The sequence below is a fragment of the Myxine glutinosa genome, chromosome 3, assembly GCF_964187855.1.
Source record: "Myxine glutinosa chromosome 3, kmMyxGlut1.1, whole genome shotgun sequence".
Taxonomy (NCBI): Eukaryota; Metazoa; Chordata; class Myxini; order Myxiniformes; family Myxinidae; genus Myxine; species Myxine glutinosa.
Window position 1 is genome coordinate 195,036,652 of NC_136263.1, and position 16,328 is coordinate 195,052,979.

Consider the following 16,328-nt stretch of genomic DNA (forward strand, 5'->3'; position numbering starts at 1 on the left):
GTGGAGGGTTGGTTTAGGGGGTGGAGGACTGGTTTAGGAGGTGGAGGGCTGGTTTAAGAGGTGGAGGGCTGGTTTAAGAGGTGGAGGGCTAGTTGAGGAGGTGGAGGGCTGGTTTAGGTGGTGGAGGGCTGGTTTAGGAGGTGGAGGGCTGGTTTAGGAGGTTGGTGGGCTGGTTTAGGAGGTGGAGGGCTGGTTTAGGAGGTGGAGGGCTGGTTTAGGAGGTGGAGGGCTGGTTTAGGAGGTGGAGGGCCGGTTTAGGAGGTGGAGGGCTGGTTTAGGAGGTGGAGGGCTGGTTTAGGAGGTGGAGGGCTGGTTTAGAGGTGGGTGGGTGTAGGGCTGGTTTAGGGGGTGGGTGGAAGGCTGGTTTAGTGGGTGGAAGGCTGGTTTAGTGGGTGGATGGTTGGTTTAGGGGGTGGAGGGCTGTTTTAGGGGGTGGAGGGCTTGTTTAGGGGGTGGAGGCCTGGTTTAGGGGGTGGAGGCCTGGTTTAGGGGGTGGAGGGCTGATTTAGGGGGTGTAGGGCTGGTTTCGGTGGTGGAGTACTGGCTTAGGTAGTGGAGTACTGGTTTAGGTGGTGGAGGGCTAGTTTAGGTGGTGGAGGACTGGTTTAGGGGGTGGCTGGTTTAGGGGGTGGAGGGCTGGTTTAGGGGGTGGATGGCTGGTTTAGGGGATGGGGGACTGCTTTAGGGGGTGGGTGGAGGGCTGGTTTAGGGGTGGGTGGGTGGAGGGTTGGTTTATGGGTGGGTGGGTGGAGGGCTGGTTTAGGGGGTGGGTGGATGTTTGGAAGGCTGGTTTAGTGGGTGGGTGGCTGGTTTAGTGGGTGGAGGGCTGATTTAAGGGGTGGAGGGTTGGTTTAGGGGGTGGAGGGCTGGTGTAGGAGGTGGAGGGTTGGTTTCGGATGTGGAGGGCTGGTTTAGGAGGTGGAGGGCTGGTTTCGGAGGTGGAGGGCTGGTTTAAGAGGTGGAGGGCTGGTTTAAGAGGTGGAGGGCTGGTTTAGGAGGTGGAGGGCTGGTTTAGAAGGTGGAGGGCTGGTTTAGGAGGTGGAGGGCTGGATTAGGAGGTGGAGGGCTGGTTTAGGAGGTGGAGTGCTGGTTTCGGAGGTGGAGTGCTGGTTTAGGAGGTTGGAGGGCTGGTTTAGGAGGTGGAGCACTGCTTTAGGTGGTGGAGTACTGGTTTAGGTGGTGGAGGACTGGCCTAGGTGGTGGAGGGCTGGTTTAGGGGGTGGATGGCTGGTTTAGAGGATGGAGGACTGCTTTAGGGGGTGGGTGGAGGGCTGGTTTAGGGGGTGGGTGGAGGGCTGGTTTAGGGGTGGGTGGGTGGAGGGCTGGTTATGGGTGGGTGTGTGGAGGGCTGGTTTAGGGGGTGGGTGGATGGATGGAAGGCTGGTTTAGTGGGTGGGTGGCTGGTTTAGTGGGTGGAGGGCTGATTTAGGGGGTGGAGGGTTGGTTTAGGGGGTGGAGGGCTGGTGTAGGAGGTGGAGGGTTGGTTTCGGATGTGGAGGGCTGGTTTAGGAGGTGGAGGGCTGGTTTTGGAGGTGGAGGGCTGGTTTAGGAGGTGGAGGGCTGGTTTAGGAGGTGGAGGGCTGGTTTAGGAGGTGGAGGGCTGGTTTCGGAGGTGGATGGCTGGTTTAGGAGGTTGGAGGGCTGGTTTAGGAGGTGGAGTACTGGTTTAGGTGGTGGAGTACTGGTTTAGGTGGTGGAGGACTGGCTTAGGTGGTGGAGGGCTGGTTTAGGGGGTGGATGGCTGGTTTAGGGGATGGAGGACTGCTTTAGGGGGTGGGTGGAGGGCTGGTTTAGGGGGTGGGTGGGTGGGTGGAGGGCTGGTTTAGGGGGTGGGTGGGTGGAGGGCTGGTTTAGGGGGTGGGTGGGTGGAGGGCTGGTTTAGGGGTGGGTGGGTGGAGGGCTGGTTTAGGGAGGGTGGAAGGCTGGTTTAGTGGGTGGGTGGCTGGTTTAGTGGGTGGAGGGTTGGTTTAGGGGGTGGAGGGTTGGTTTAGGGGGTGGAGGACTGGTTTCGGAGGTGGAGGGCTGGTTTAGGAGGTGGAGTGCTGGTTTAAGTGGTGGAGGGCTGGTTGAGGAGGTGGAGGGCTGGTTTAGGAGGTGGATGGCTGGTTTAGGAGGTGGATGGCTGGTTTAGGAGGTTGGAGGGCTGGTTTAGGAGGTGGATGGCTGGTTTAGGAGGTGGATGGCTGGTTTAGGTGGTGGAGTACTGGTTTAGGTGGTGGAGGACTGGTTTAGGGGGTGGAGGGCTGTTTAGGGGGTGGAGGGCTGTTTAGGGGGTGGATGGCTGGTTTAGGGGATGGAGGACTGCTTTCGGGGGTGGGTGGAGGGCTGGTTTACGGGGTGGGTGGGTGGAGGGCTGGTTTAGGGGGTGGGTGGGTGGAGGGCTGGTTTAGGGGTGGGTGGGTGGAGGGCTGGTTTAGGGGGTGGGTGGAATGCTGGTTTAGTGGGTGGGTTGCTGGTGTAGTGGGTGGAGGGCTGATTTAGGGGGTGGAGGGTTGGTTTAGGGGGTGGAGGGTTGGTTTAGGGGGTGGAGGACTGGTTTCGGAGGTGGAGGGCTGGTTTAGGAGGTGGAGGGCTGGTTTAGGAGGTGGAGGGCTGGTTTAGGAGGTGGATGGCTGGTTTAGGAGGTTGGAGGACTGGTTTAGAAGGTGGAGGGCTGGTTTAGGAGGTGGAGGGCTGGTTTAGGAGGTGGAGGGCTGGTTTAGGAGGTGGAGGGCTGGTTTAGGAGGTGGAGGGCTGGTTTAGGAGGTGGAGGGCTGGTTTAGGAGGTGGAGGGCTGGTTTAGGAGGTGGAGGGCTGGTTTAGGAGGTTGGAGGGCTGGTTTAGGAGGTTGGAGGGCTGGTTTAGGGGGTGGAGGGGTGGTTTAGGGGGTGGAGGGGTGGTTTAGGGCATATGGGTGGATGGCTGGTTTAGGGGGTAGATGGCTGGTTTAGTGGGTGGATGTATGGAGGGCTGGGTATGTGGTGTCATTGATTGTAGTGTGTACAAATAGAGGTTATGGTAGATAAGTGAGTGAAATAGAGGTTATAATAGATGAGTGAATGAAATGGAGGTTATGGTGGATAAGTGAGTGAATGAAATTGAGATCATGGAGTGTGTGATTGAAATTGAGCTTATTGTCGATACGTGTGTAAATGACTCAGTACATGAGGTGCATAATTAAGTGTTTGCAGCACCTGCTTGCTGGTTGCATCATATCTGTAGGTGCTGATGAGTGATGAGGTGCCCCCACTTCATCCCCAACCTCGCTCTCATAAACTTGGGCAAATGTTTGAATATTTTTCTTGTTTCTTTTGAACATTTTGTAATTGTTTTCTTTTTCTAAATTTGAATTCAAAATCAGGGCAATACGTGTGAATATCTTGCAATTTTTTAAAATTTTGAGTGTGGTTGCTCATCGTTGTATCCATATTTTATTGCCTTGTTGGTACACAATTGCAGACTTTTTTTTCAAAAGGTACCGTGGGATCTAAGTCAACCAGTGATGCACGTACATGGAATAGTCAGCATAATATGCCCTCTGATGGATGGCAAACTCGATAATTGCAATGTCCTGCCTGAGCAGCACCAGGGTGACAGTTATTGTTGGGTCCGATATTTGGACACTGTGGCTAAATGAAACGTAGGAATGGATGGAATATATGGCGGCACTGCTGGAACGCATGGCGGCGCTGCTGGGGAACGTGCGGTTGCAGTCGGGATGCGTGGGGGTGCTGTAGGACCACAGTGATGACGTGGTTGTATCGGTGCTGTGCATTTGCATTGGACTGCGTTCTTTAAAAAAAAAAAAAAAACTGTTCAAGGAATGTGTGCTGCACCGCCCTTCCCCACCCCACCTCTCACTTCTCTGCATGGTTTAGGTACTCGGAGGACATCATTCCCAAGCACCCCTGTCTTTCGCTCATCAGTAACTGCCAGCAGAAGCTCACGAGCAACACAGCACGATGTCTCATTACCATGGAGAAGGTCAAAGGGTTTGAGGTTGGTGGGCACTCCGAGGACCCCTTTTCAGGCCCCAATGTGAAAGGTTATTGTCGCGTGCGCTCACGTAAACATTGTGTGCAACAGGAATCGTATCTCAGCAATAAAACTGTCCCACGAAATGGAAACCGCAGGAAATAGACAAAGCTTTCCATTTGGAACGGTCTCTCTGATGGTCTGTTTGGGCACACTCCCAATATGGTATATGACTACAAATGCTGAAAACGTGGTTATTCATCCTTGTGCTGTGTTGTCCATATTTTATTGCCCTCTTCTGGTTTAGCGATGGTTCATTTGTTTTCTTTGGATTTTGACGCTTTTCGGTTTTGCATGCCATTAGAGAGCAGTTATCCCATTGGAGAGCACCGGCTGACACAGCTGTGGAAGTCTAAATGAAGTCATCCTTTTGGGATGGGGGTGATCCGAGATGGTACTAAGCAGCTGTTTTGAAGATCTGGAGAAAAGACTGGCATTGGAAAGAATGTGGAAGTTGGTTTCACAGATGGGATAAAAGATTAACGAATTAGCAGGGCCAATCAGAGGTGGGATCAGGAGGGCCATCATTTGGAATGAATGGAGGTGAGTAGCGATTCTGGATTTTGGGAGTTTCACCATAAAGGGATTGCTGGTGAAACGGGTGCGTCCTGCAGAAACATGTGGGGGTGATGGAGGGGGGGGGGGGGGCGAGGAATGGAAAGGGGAGGGGGTGCAGACCATGAAGCAGGTGGTAGAAGACAGAGAGACCATCGGCCTGTTTGCAATTGCAAAGTGATAGGCCTATAGCCTCAGCTTCATCACGGTAAATTCCAATAATCTTGGATTCTGTGGCGTCAAGCTGAGCAAGATGTGAGGCAGGGGCAGCAGCCCAGATGGGAGAGCAGTACTCCATCAAGCTGCAGCTGAAGAACTCATCAGTGGATAAGAGATCAGGTGTGCCAAGGAAGAACGTTGCACAACGGCGGGTTAGGGTTTGCTGGCTTTGGAGGCGAACTTTGAAATGTCGTTTGCCCAAGAAAGATCATGACTGATAGCGAGACCCAAGAGTTTAAGTGGCTGCACTTCTTCATGAGTGTTGTTTCGGAAGTAGGTGGGAGGGTTTCCCAGATGGTCCTTTCGGAGACACGTTGAGTATGTGGGATTTGTCAGGATGGAAAGACATATTCCAAGTGTTTGACGAGCTCGTGGCTCTCTGAAGTCTGCAGAGAGGAAAGACGCTGCTGTCTGCCTATCTGAAGGATGAGGATATCGGAGCAGAGGATGGAGTCGTGAACAAAAATAAATAAAGAGGGCTCAATAAATAAAGAGGTCTGACTCCAGAGAGTCAGAGAGATCGTTGATGAAGATTAGGAGGAGGACTAGGCCCAGAACACTGTCTTAGGACCACCCCAGCCTTGACAAGGAGAGATGAGAGGATGCGTTGAGAGCCCCAAGTTGGCTAAGAGAGTAGAGGAGGTCCATAAGTCATGTGTGGAGTTGGCCTTGGATTCCATATGCAGATAGTTTGGAGAGCAATGCGGGATATCAGGCTGTATAAAAAGCACAAGATATGTGCAGAGAGACGGCCCTATTCTCATTGTCTGACATTGATGTTGCAATTGCTCAATATTTAGTATGCAGAGCCCCCTGCACTTTTTGTTGATGACTTTCTCTATTGCAGGAGCGATGTCACCTTCCAAGGCAGCTGGATGCAGAATGCGATCCCTACAAACGGCACAATGCCTTTCGGGAAAAGTATTTTAGTGGTGTCACTGCCAGGAGCAAGTTCAATGAAGGAAAGGGAAGCGGTGAAAACACCTGATGGCTGTGAGCACTCGAACATCTCCAGATCAATCAAGACGATGTGCTGGACCCGCACACCGGGCCTCTAAACCGGTGCTGTAAAGGACCTGCCCACCGGGCCTGCAAACCTGTAAACCTGACCTCGGAACTTGCTCATTGCTGACTTGGCCTCTGATGTTCCTCGTCATGGTGAGAAGGCATGTCTAACATAACAGCACATGTACCTTTACGGAAAAATTTATTGGATATATGCTGTGCATCCGTGCATCGCATCCTGTCCTGTGTCAGGAGAAAATGCTGAAGGTAAACTGTTATTATAAATGTGAAGTAAAGGTGCGTTCAATTTATGTGAATAAAATGGATCCTTTTAGGTTTTATTAACTAGTTGTTCCCTGTGTTTTTATTAGTGCAACCCTCTCTGCTTGGTTCGATTTTAAAAGTTTTTTTGTCCCCCGTCGCACCGTGGAGCGAAAGGGGGGCTATGGTTTTCCCCTCCGTCCGTGTGTCCGTCCGTCCGTGCGTGTGGGTGTGCGTGCGTGCGTATGTGCGTGCGTACGTGCGTGCCTAAGCGAAGGACCGCATTCGAATTTGCTGTGTGGGTGCAACCCACGTCAAAATCCAAGATGGCCGCCGCCATGTATGTCTGATGCCATGTATGTCTGAACCTTGTGAGCGGAATATCTTGAAAAATAAGTGAAGTACCAACTTCTAATCTGGTGTGTGGGTGTATCTAGGCATAAGGAAGAACACTATTGAAAATTAGGTCGCCACGTCAAAATCCAAGATGGCCGCCACCATATAAATGTTTGGAACGCTGTGAACGAAATATCTTGAAAAATAAGTGAAGTACCAACTTCTAATCTGGTATGTGGGTGTATCTAGGCATAAGGAAGAAGGCTATTGAAAAGTGGGTCGCCACGTCAAAATCCAAGATGGCCGCCACCATATAAATGTCTGAGCGCTGTGAACGAAATATCTTGAAAATAAGTGAAGTACCAACTTCTAATCTGGTGTGTGGGTGTATCTAGGCATAAGGAAGAACACTATTGAAAATTGTGTCGCCACGTCAAAATCCAAGATGGCCGCCGCCATGTATGTCTGAACCTTGTGAGCTGAATATCTTGAAAAATAAGCGAAGTACCAACTTCTAATCTGGTGTGTGGGTGTATCTAGGCATAAGGAAGAACCCTATGGAAAATTGGGTCGCCACGTCAAAATCCAAGATGGCCGCCGCCATGTATGTCTGAACCTTGTGAGCTGAATATCTTGAAAAATAAGCGAAGTACCAACTTCTAATCTGGTGTGTGGGTGTATCTAGGCATAAGGAAGAACCCTATGGAAAATTGGGTCGCCACGTCAAAATCCAAGATGGCCGCCGCCATGTATGTCTGAACCTTGTGAGCTGAATATCTTGAAAAATAAGCGACGTACCAACTTCTAATCTGGTGTGTGGGTGTATCTAGGCATAAGGAAGAACTCTATTGAAAATTGGGTCGCCACGTCAAAATGCAAGATGGCCGCCACCATATATATGTCTGAACCTTGTGAGCGAAATATCTTGAAAAATAAGCGAAGTACCAATTTCTAATCTGGTGTGTGGGTGTATCTAGGCATAAGGAAGAACGCTATTGAAAATTGGGTCACCACGTCAAAATACAAGATGGCCGCCACCATATACAGACTTGGCATTTAATATGGAATATTTTTTTTGTGGGGGTGAACTTACTTTTCAAGATGACTTAGAACCAAAAGTTCATTGGAATTATGTTGAAGTTATTCTAGATTTTGTTCATGTGACCTTTAAAAGAAACAAAAACCACATTTGACATTTCAAAACAAATAAATTGATCCTTGAAAGTGATGTAAACTGATATCGAACTCAATTCACGGACAGTACTGTGTTAAACGTCTGTACGTTTTCCAGAAGTATTGCTTTATTTTGCACATTAGCCAAACTTTTTTTCAACAAAAACAAAAGCTAAATTATGACTGGGATTACGGACAGTAAAATTACAGTTCAGTGCTTCGTGTAACCCCCACGAGCATTCAGGAGAGCATGTACACGTCGAGGCATGCTGTTCACGAGATTTGCCAAGGTTTGGACAGGAATCGCTTGCCATGCAGTGACAATAGTCTGCTGCAATTCACGCACAGAGGTAGGCTGCTGGTCCAAGTTGTCGATTTTTTTTTTTTGGGGTCGCCACAAGTTCTCTGTCGGATTCATATCCGGGGACATGGCAGGCCACTCCATATGCTCTACACCACGGTCAGCAAGAAAGTGTTGGATCATGCGAGCACGATGAGGCCGTGCATTGTCATCTTGGAAGACAAAGTTTCCTCGAAAGGCTGCACGAGCAAATGGAAGCAATGTTTCTTCCAGAATGACCCTGTACTTGAACTGGTTCAGGTTTCCATTCAGAACAACCAGGTCAGTTTTGCCCCCTGCATGAAAAGCAGCCCAAACGGTCACCCCACCACCTCCAGCTTGGACTCTTGGCACTATACAAACTTCGTTGTGGGCTTCATGCACTTGTCTGCACACTCGGACGCGGCCATCTTGACGATAGACCAGAAATCTAGACTCGGCACTGAAGGTCACGTGATTCCAGTGTCCTGGCTGCCATTGACGGTGCTCTCTGGCCCACTGCAATCGGCGCTGGCTGTGTTGTCTGGTCAGGCGTGGCTTTCTCAGGGGATGCCTGGCACGATAGCCTGCTTGAACCAGTCGTTGGTTGACTAGCCTTCTGGATACAGGCACATTTGTGAGTTGCTGCCACTCAGCCCTAAGCCCATTAGCTGACTTGGTACGGCCATTGCAGACTAACCGGTGCAGCTGGCGATCATCTCTCCTTGTGGTTCTGCGTGGACGTCCTGGCCTCGGTGTTGGAGTAGGGACACCCCTCTGAGCATTTCGTTTCAGGATCTTTGACACCTGACCTTGAGTGATGCCATACTGCCGAGCAATAGCACGCTGTTTCATGCCAGAATTTCGTAAAGCCACCACTCCATGACAAACAGCATTGTCAAGTTGACGGACCATCTCCAGAGGAAGCGGCAATAACTTTTGGAGACGTGCCGCAGTTGTTTTCCACTAATACAGAACGCAACAACCCTTATATACCCGATTGTGAAGCCAATCGTCAAATGTACCTGTCCTTACATTTTGTCACGCCACCTGTGATATAATCCTGTTGTTGACTTCTTGCTGCGAAAGACAATCAGTGACATGGTTCTTTCAACAAAGACATCACCGAAGGGTAAAAGAAACTCACCAGATTGATATACTGAGTTCAGAAAGTAAACCCAAGTCAAGAAAAAAAAAATCCATATTAAATGCCAAGTCTGTATATGTCTGAACCCTGTGAACGAAATATCTTGAAAAATAAGTGAAGTACCAACTTCTAATCTGGTGTGTGGGTGTATCTTGGCATAAGGAAGAACCCTATTGAAAATTGGGTCGCCACGTCAAAATCCAAGATGGCCACCACCATATATATGTCTGAACCTTGTGAGCGAAATATCTTGAAAAATAAGCGAAGTACCAACTTCTAATCAGGTGTGTGGGTGTATCTACGCATAAGGAAGAACGCTATTGAAAATTTGGTTGCCACGTCAAAATCCAAGATGGCCGCCTCCATGTATGTCTGAACCTTGTGAGCGAAATATCATATCATAGCATGTTTTCTGCGTCTTCCACTTTGTCAACTCACATCACTTCCCCGACGGGGGACCTAGGCGTAACACTTGTTTTAAATGGTTTTAAACTTTTCTCAGCACATTGTGGTAACTTCGGTTTCACATCTTCACTGAACTTGTGCCAATCCACATTGTCTTGTGGCCCCTGAGAGAGTACTTTCATTTCAATCCACCTTTTCTTTGGGCGACTCCAGCTTACCCTCCTCCAATCTCTTTTGAAGTCTGTATTGTTGCCTTCTGATGGATGGTAATGGGTCCATCGTGGACTAAAAAGCCACGACAAACTGTTGTAATTCGCAGACTGCAGTTTACAGAAGTTCTTTCCTCGTAGAAATAGGTACAATAGGTACAAGGGGTTAACTGTGAGATGTTCTGAGAGTTGAGGTACTAAAGGTTAACCGAGATCTTGTGAGAGTTGAGGTACCAGAGGTTTGGTGATGTTCTGAGTCTTAAGGTACGAGAGGGTAACCACCACTAACTCTCAATGTATTACACCTTGGCCGACGCCACCAACTCTGCCATCCAACTTCAGACAATTATCGGGAACGCCTCTTCGCAGTGGTTGTACCCACCAACACAAGTCAGGGGCAAAATCTTCCCCATGCTTCCCCGCTGCCCGGTTTCGTCAGGGCAGCACAGTCACGGTCGTAGTGCAGATCGGCCCCCATGGACCTGCCCTTTCCCTCTTTTCTTTGTCTCTTTTTTCTCTTTTCCTGTCCTCTCTCTAAAACTCTGTCTAAAACTCTCTCGGCCCTGCCTTCGTGAAGGGTACGCAATCCTCGATGTGTGGGATCTCTCGGTTGCTCCTGCGAGATCGATCAGCCGTCTCTGTGCTGTGGGCTTGGTTGAGAGAACTGTCCAACTTTGTGCGGCCATGCAGGGCCTCCGGGTGATGCCAACACGTATGCCTTTGGCACGCATGGTTTTTATTCCCCGGGAGTTTTCCACGTGCACCCATGTATTTGTGTGGTGTGGCGCTGCCTGGAAACCCTTGCAGCAACCATAGGATGGGACCTTACAAAGTTCTACAATGCTCCGAGAAGACATTCATACTCTATATCAACGGGTGGACTGGAAGGAGGAGTGGTTCGGATGGTGGCAGTTTCAATAAAGAGAATTGGCTTGAAATCCCAACTCTCCAAGAAACTTGATAACTGAACATTGTGCCGGCAGGAAGTGTCCTTGTGAACATTGTCTTCAAGCGATAATGGCTGAAGAATCCTGAGGTTCTTGAGGCCTGAGCCTGGATCTACTGTAATCTATTGATCCCAGACACGATAACATGACACTTCCTGCCGTTCCTGTACGTGTACGGAGTGGGTGCACAAGTTGCCTGAAACCAGACCAAGCTGTCCGTCAGATTCCTTACTGGCATTGAACCAAACCGTGAAGACCCTCGGAAATTAATTATATTATACCAGCAAGAATGAGGGAATCGAATGGGCAGAGGAGGCAAATATATATATTTTGTGACCACAGTGCGGTCATTCTTGTTTATTACTTCCACTGCCGAAGGTGGATGGAGTTATGTTTTCATCCTTATCTGTCTGTCTTTGTTTGTGAACAACATATCTCAAGTTTTTGCTCACCCCCTCCTGTAATGCTTGCAGGTGGTATACCTTTATAGTAATTTTCAAATGATGGCATGCTCCAGAATTCAGCACCTATCCTGGCACTGCACCTCGAGTTCTGCCAGCAATTGAACCCAAGAGCAGGTAAAGGTGAGGGGACTACGTCATAAACCCAGAGTGATCTTTACAGCTTACACAGTCTCGGAGCGGACACTCCAACCATGACACCACCAGGTCTGGTTAATTTATCGTTGTTTTTACCATCGTTTACGGTTGTTGTTGCTTGCAACATTCCTGACCCTGTTGAAGGTACAAGTGCAGCTCTCGTGGAGAGAAGGAGCTCCTGTGTTTACAGCTCCGGCCTAGTTTGTACGGGTTGCTGGGTCCCGCTAGTACAACATCATTAAGTGTGTTACAGCGTTGAGGAAACAGAGGAATGGCTTGTTTAGTGCTTGCTTGATGTACAGCCTGTTGGATTACAAACACCCCGTATGGTTTGTACTCCAAGTTACGGTTCATAAAATAACTTCAAACACCACACTGGCGAGGCATTCGATGTCAAAATGGAGGAAGGAAAAAAGCTGCTTTGCAAAAACTTTTGCATCACTGTATGACGTCACAATAGAGAAAGATGGAGCATAGTAACAGACAAGGAGAAAGCGGGAGGGAGTGCGTTGTTGCTCACGTACGACTTCAAATGCTTTCTGAAGATGTCGATTTTAAACTTGCAACCGACTAAAAAAGGGGGAAAAACACACACAAATCAATAAGACAGGAAATATGATACATTTAGGCCTATGTTGACCTCAAAAATAATTGGTGGTTGGATTAAGTGACCGGATATGCAAATACTCTTCAAATTTCAAGTCAATCGGATGAAAATTGAGGATTTTAGCAATTTGACAAAGTTGGTGACCTTTGGCCAATGTTGACCTTTAGACCTCAAAATCAATAGGATTCTTCCTTATGACCAACTCTACCGTTTGGTGAAGTTTTGTATAGATCGGTTTAAAATTGTGATCTGTAGGCAATTGACAAACAGACAGAATAACGCACATGACCAACCAACATCCTGAAAAAATCTTCGACATTCACAAGTAATAAAACATGCATGAGCATACACGACTTTACGATGCGGTAAATACATCTTCGTTAGGCATCCGGTATGAAGTTTGTGGTCAAGTTTAATCAAGACCATGTGTTTGGATCAAGCGATAATGACTGTTTGCAGACTCACTGACTGACTTACCTGCGGACTCGGCTCCATCACCGGACTAAATTAGAGGTGAGCTTAAAAAAAAAAAACACGAGCAGGGGTACTATTTTTTGTCGGGGCCTAAAACACTTGACTGCACCAACTAAAGAGTAGGGTCCCTACACACTTCCCTACACCCATAATAGAGCAAATAAAATAAGAAGAAAAAATCCAACTTTATTTTGCAAAAATTTCAGAAATTATTATTTTTTTGCTGAAAACTGATGAACCAATGAAAGTTTGATGTAGATCGGTTTGGCCATCTGAGAAAAATGGTGACAAGCTCAGACAAACGGTTCTCTTATAGTATATATTATATAAATAAAAATATATAAATACATACAAATATTACTCTCTTAGTTCGGTCTCAAGACCGAACTCTCTTATCTGTCTCCCTCTTCCAAATCCTGGTGGCGTCTGGTCAAATCTGTTTCTGGTGTTTGTTCCCCCTCCATCCCCTCCCTTACCTCAAACGGCTACACAGCTGACTCCGCACGTGAAAAAGCTGAATGCCTCAACTCTGTGTTTGCCTCTAAATCTTGTGTCCCAAACCCATCCCTCTCTGTACCCACCATACCCAGTCGTACCAAGCTGCTCCTGGACTCTGTGTCCTTTCCTCCTGACAAGGTGGAAAAGTTTCTGTCAACCGTCGACTCTGATTCTGCAACTGGACCTGACGGAATCAGCCCACGGGTCCTAAAATCCTGTTCTTCCGCTCTTTCACTCCCTCTCTCTGTTCTCTTCACCCTCTCTTTTGCTCAAGGTCAACTGCCATCTGCTTGGAAATCAGCCAACATCACCGCTTTACACAAAAAGGTGCAAAAACATATCCGAGTAACTACAGACCAATCAGCCTTCTCCCAATTATCAGCAAAGTCATGGAATCCATCATTGCTTCGGATATGAAATCTTTCCTCTTCTCCAATGGCTTGATCTCTGATCATCAATTTGGTTTCAGACCTGGTCACTCTACTCTGGACATGCTGCTTCTGATTTCTCAACAATGGATGAAGGTCCTCAATGCCAAACAGGAAATTAGAGCTGTCTCCCTCGATATATCACGTGCCTTCGATACGGTCTGGCACCCCGCTCTGCTCACCAAACGCTCCTCCTTTGGTATCCATGGAAATCTCCACGCATGGCTGACGGACTTCCTCTCTAGTCGTAGTCAATGTGTGGCCCTGAATGGGTTTCTCTCATCTCCTCTTCCTGTTCAGGCTGGAGTTCCCCAAGGCAGTGTTCTGGGCCCTGTGCTTTTTCTGGTCTTCATCAATGATCTCTCCGACTCTCTTGAAAATCCTCTCTATCTCTTTGCTGATGGCTCCACTCTCTGCCGCTCCATTCCTCATCCCTCAGATCGGCAGTCTGCAGCCTCCTCACTCTCTGCAGACCTGGACAAAATCACTGACTGGGCAAACAAGTGGAACATGTCTTTCAATCCTGACAAATCTCACTCTCTTACGATGTCTCTCCGAAAAGACCGACTGGACAACCCCCCCATCCACTTTCTGAATAATCCTCTCCAAGAAGTTCTGTCACTCAAGCTTTTGGGTCTCACTATCTGCCATGATCTTTCCTGGGAAAACCACATAACAAATCTGGCCTCCAAAGCCAGTCGTCGACTGGGCATCCTCCGTCGTGCGAAGTCCTTCCTTGGCACACCTGAGCTCCTCACCACATACAAGGCTTTCATCCGCAGCTCAATGGAATACTGCTCTCCCCTCTGGGCTGGTGCTCCTGCCTCACACCAAGCTCGTCTTCACGCTGTTGAAACCAAAGCGTTCAGAATCATTGGAATCTCCCGTGATGAAGCTACCTCCGAGGGCCTTTCACTTACCGCAGGCAGGTTGGTGGTCTTTCTGTCTTCTACCGACTCCTCTCCGGCCTTGCTCCTCCAGCTCTCTCTGGGCTCTGTCCCCCAAATATTCCTAAAGGTCGCACAAGATCTGCCTGCAACCCTCTTATGGTTAAACTGCCAAAATCAAGACTCTCTGCTCACCTTCACTCTTTCATTCCTCTTTTCTCCCACCTCTGGAACAAACTCCCCCACTCCCTTCAATCCCACTCCACCCTCCAGGTCTTTAAAACAGCTGTTCACCACCATCTCTTATCTTCCCCCATCCAAAACCTTGATCTGTTCTACCCCCGCTAATTTCACCCCAAATCCTCTTTTTTGAAATACCAACTTCTTTCCTGGAAGTCCTTTGTGTCCTTGTGTTTATACTTCTCCCACCCCCCCTCCCCTTCCCACGCCACCTCCCCCCAAGCCCTCTCCCTCCCACACATTCCCGATGTCCCTCACAAATGTTGTGTTTATGTGCTTCCCCTTCTCTCCCCATCTTGTCTACCGCTCCCCTTTTTATACACTTTGTTTGTTTGTCTGTTTGATTTGTTTGTGTGATAAATGTTAGCTCTTTCACGAGCCTCGATTATGTATACAAAAAAAAAAAAAAAAACTACAACAGCACTCTTCAACATCGCGATGTCGACCGATATGCCTCCGCCAACATTATTACATCATGATAATACTTGTACCAAGTTTGATTTAAATCCATTCAGCTGTTTTCAAGTATCACATTTTTACCTGACATGACCTCTGCCTATTTTTTATGCAACAATCTAATAAGCTCTTCTTTTCATCATAATATATACGTGTACCAAGTTTGGTCGAAATCCCATCACTGGTTCACAAGTTAGCGCAGTAACAGAATTTTTACCTAACCTCTGACCTTTGACCCCATAAAGTAATCCCTTTATCTTTACATCATTATGCATACCTGTACCAAGTTTGACTTTGCTCCCTTCAGCCATTCTTGAGCTATTGCGGTAACAGAAACCTATTACAGACTCTGACCTTTGACCTATTGACCCCAAAATCAAATTACTTCACCTTTACATCATTATACATACCCGTACCTCGTTTGATTTTCCTTCCTTCAGCTGTTCTCAAGTTGTCACGGACGCACAACCCGATAACATATAACGCCACCAGCCGGCGGAAGCATGAAAACATCATCACGGAGACTGGATCTCAGCCTTGTCTTTTCAATGACCTCTTTTTAGGAAAGACCTCAGATTCGTCGGGTGCAGGTCTTGGTGCGATGCTGCAGGGGGTGCTCAAGTGAGACAAATCAGAGACTTGACAAACAGGGGGAAGACACCGATTAAAGGGAAAGATCTCCACATCTGATGAGTGGTCCATGGTGAAGACCCCTTCATGAGGCTAACACATTGATTTACCTTTATACACATGCCATCAGAAAGACAAAGTCAACTTAGCTTACAGTTGCTCAAGGAATGAAATCTTCTAGAAATCTGTCACACTCACACAGCAGGAGCAGTGTGAGCTCCACCGACCATTGTCAGCAAGCTTGAGGACATCCATCAGAAGTTTTTCATTTCTCAGGACTAACTCCTCATTTAGATTTTACTGCTTATGGGTTGAAAAAATGAATAAATAAATATTAAATGAAAGTTTGTCGTCGAATAATTCGTCAAGGATTTCAGCATCGATAAAAACCAGAATCTGGCACTCGAAGAAGAATTTCATGATGGATATGGACTCAAAATTACTGATGAACTTATAAGGAGAAAAAAAGAAAGAACCAAACCTCAAGCTCGTGAATAAGTACACGGCAAAGGTCAAAGCAATATTTGAAACCATCGAATCGTTTAAACAACTTTCATTTCATTCGAAGCAGACGCAGTTTTAATGAGCGAGATTGTGCCTTTCATTTTGCCATAATTACAACTCAACTGGGTAATAACATGCATGGGAATGCACGAGTTCAATCAAAATCAACGTTTCCAATATGCTGAATTTCATAGTAGATATGCCAAGCGATGCAAATCAAGTCAAAGCCTTTCATCAAGGGCCAAACTCGTTTTGTTAAAATAGAATCTCATTTGTAATCACAAAAACAAGCTTCGCTCGCAGAGCCTTTGCATTACCAACCAAGGGTTATGTCCATTCAAGAATTGGTGTGACCGCAACTTCAGAAAACAAACAAACACCGCTCGGATACGAACAAAGAAACAAACATCGCTGA

The 16,328-nt window shown here is 47.7% G+C and overlaps 1 protein-coding gene across 11 annotated transcripts in view; it reads left to right on the forward strand.

The window, feature by feature from the left end:
* The window catches only part of TRMT11 (tRNA methyltransferase 11), a 75,113-nt gene extending 68,975 nt beyond the window's left edge, over positions 1-6,138 (forward strand). For 10 of the 11 annotated variants that reach the window (XM_078774936.1, XM_078774935.1, XM_078774930.1 and 7 more), the window contains 2 exons: positions 3,858-3,978; positions 5,636-6,138. In XM_078774936.1, the coding sequence (XP_078631062.1) occupies positions 3,858-3,978; positions 5,636-5,776 (262 nt within the window). In that variant the 3' untranslated portion in view covers positions 5,777-6,138. The remainder of the gene's footprint in view (positions 1-3,857; positions 3,979-5,635) is intronic. The other variant, XM_078774927.1, reaches the window with a different exon arrangement.
* Positions 6,139-16,328: the final 10,190 nt, after the last annotated feature.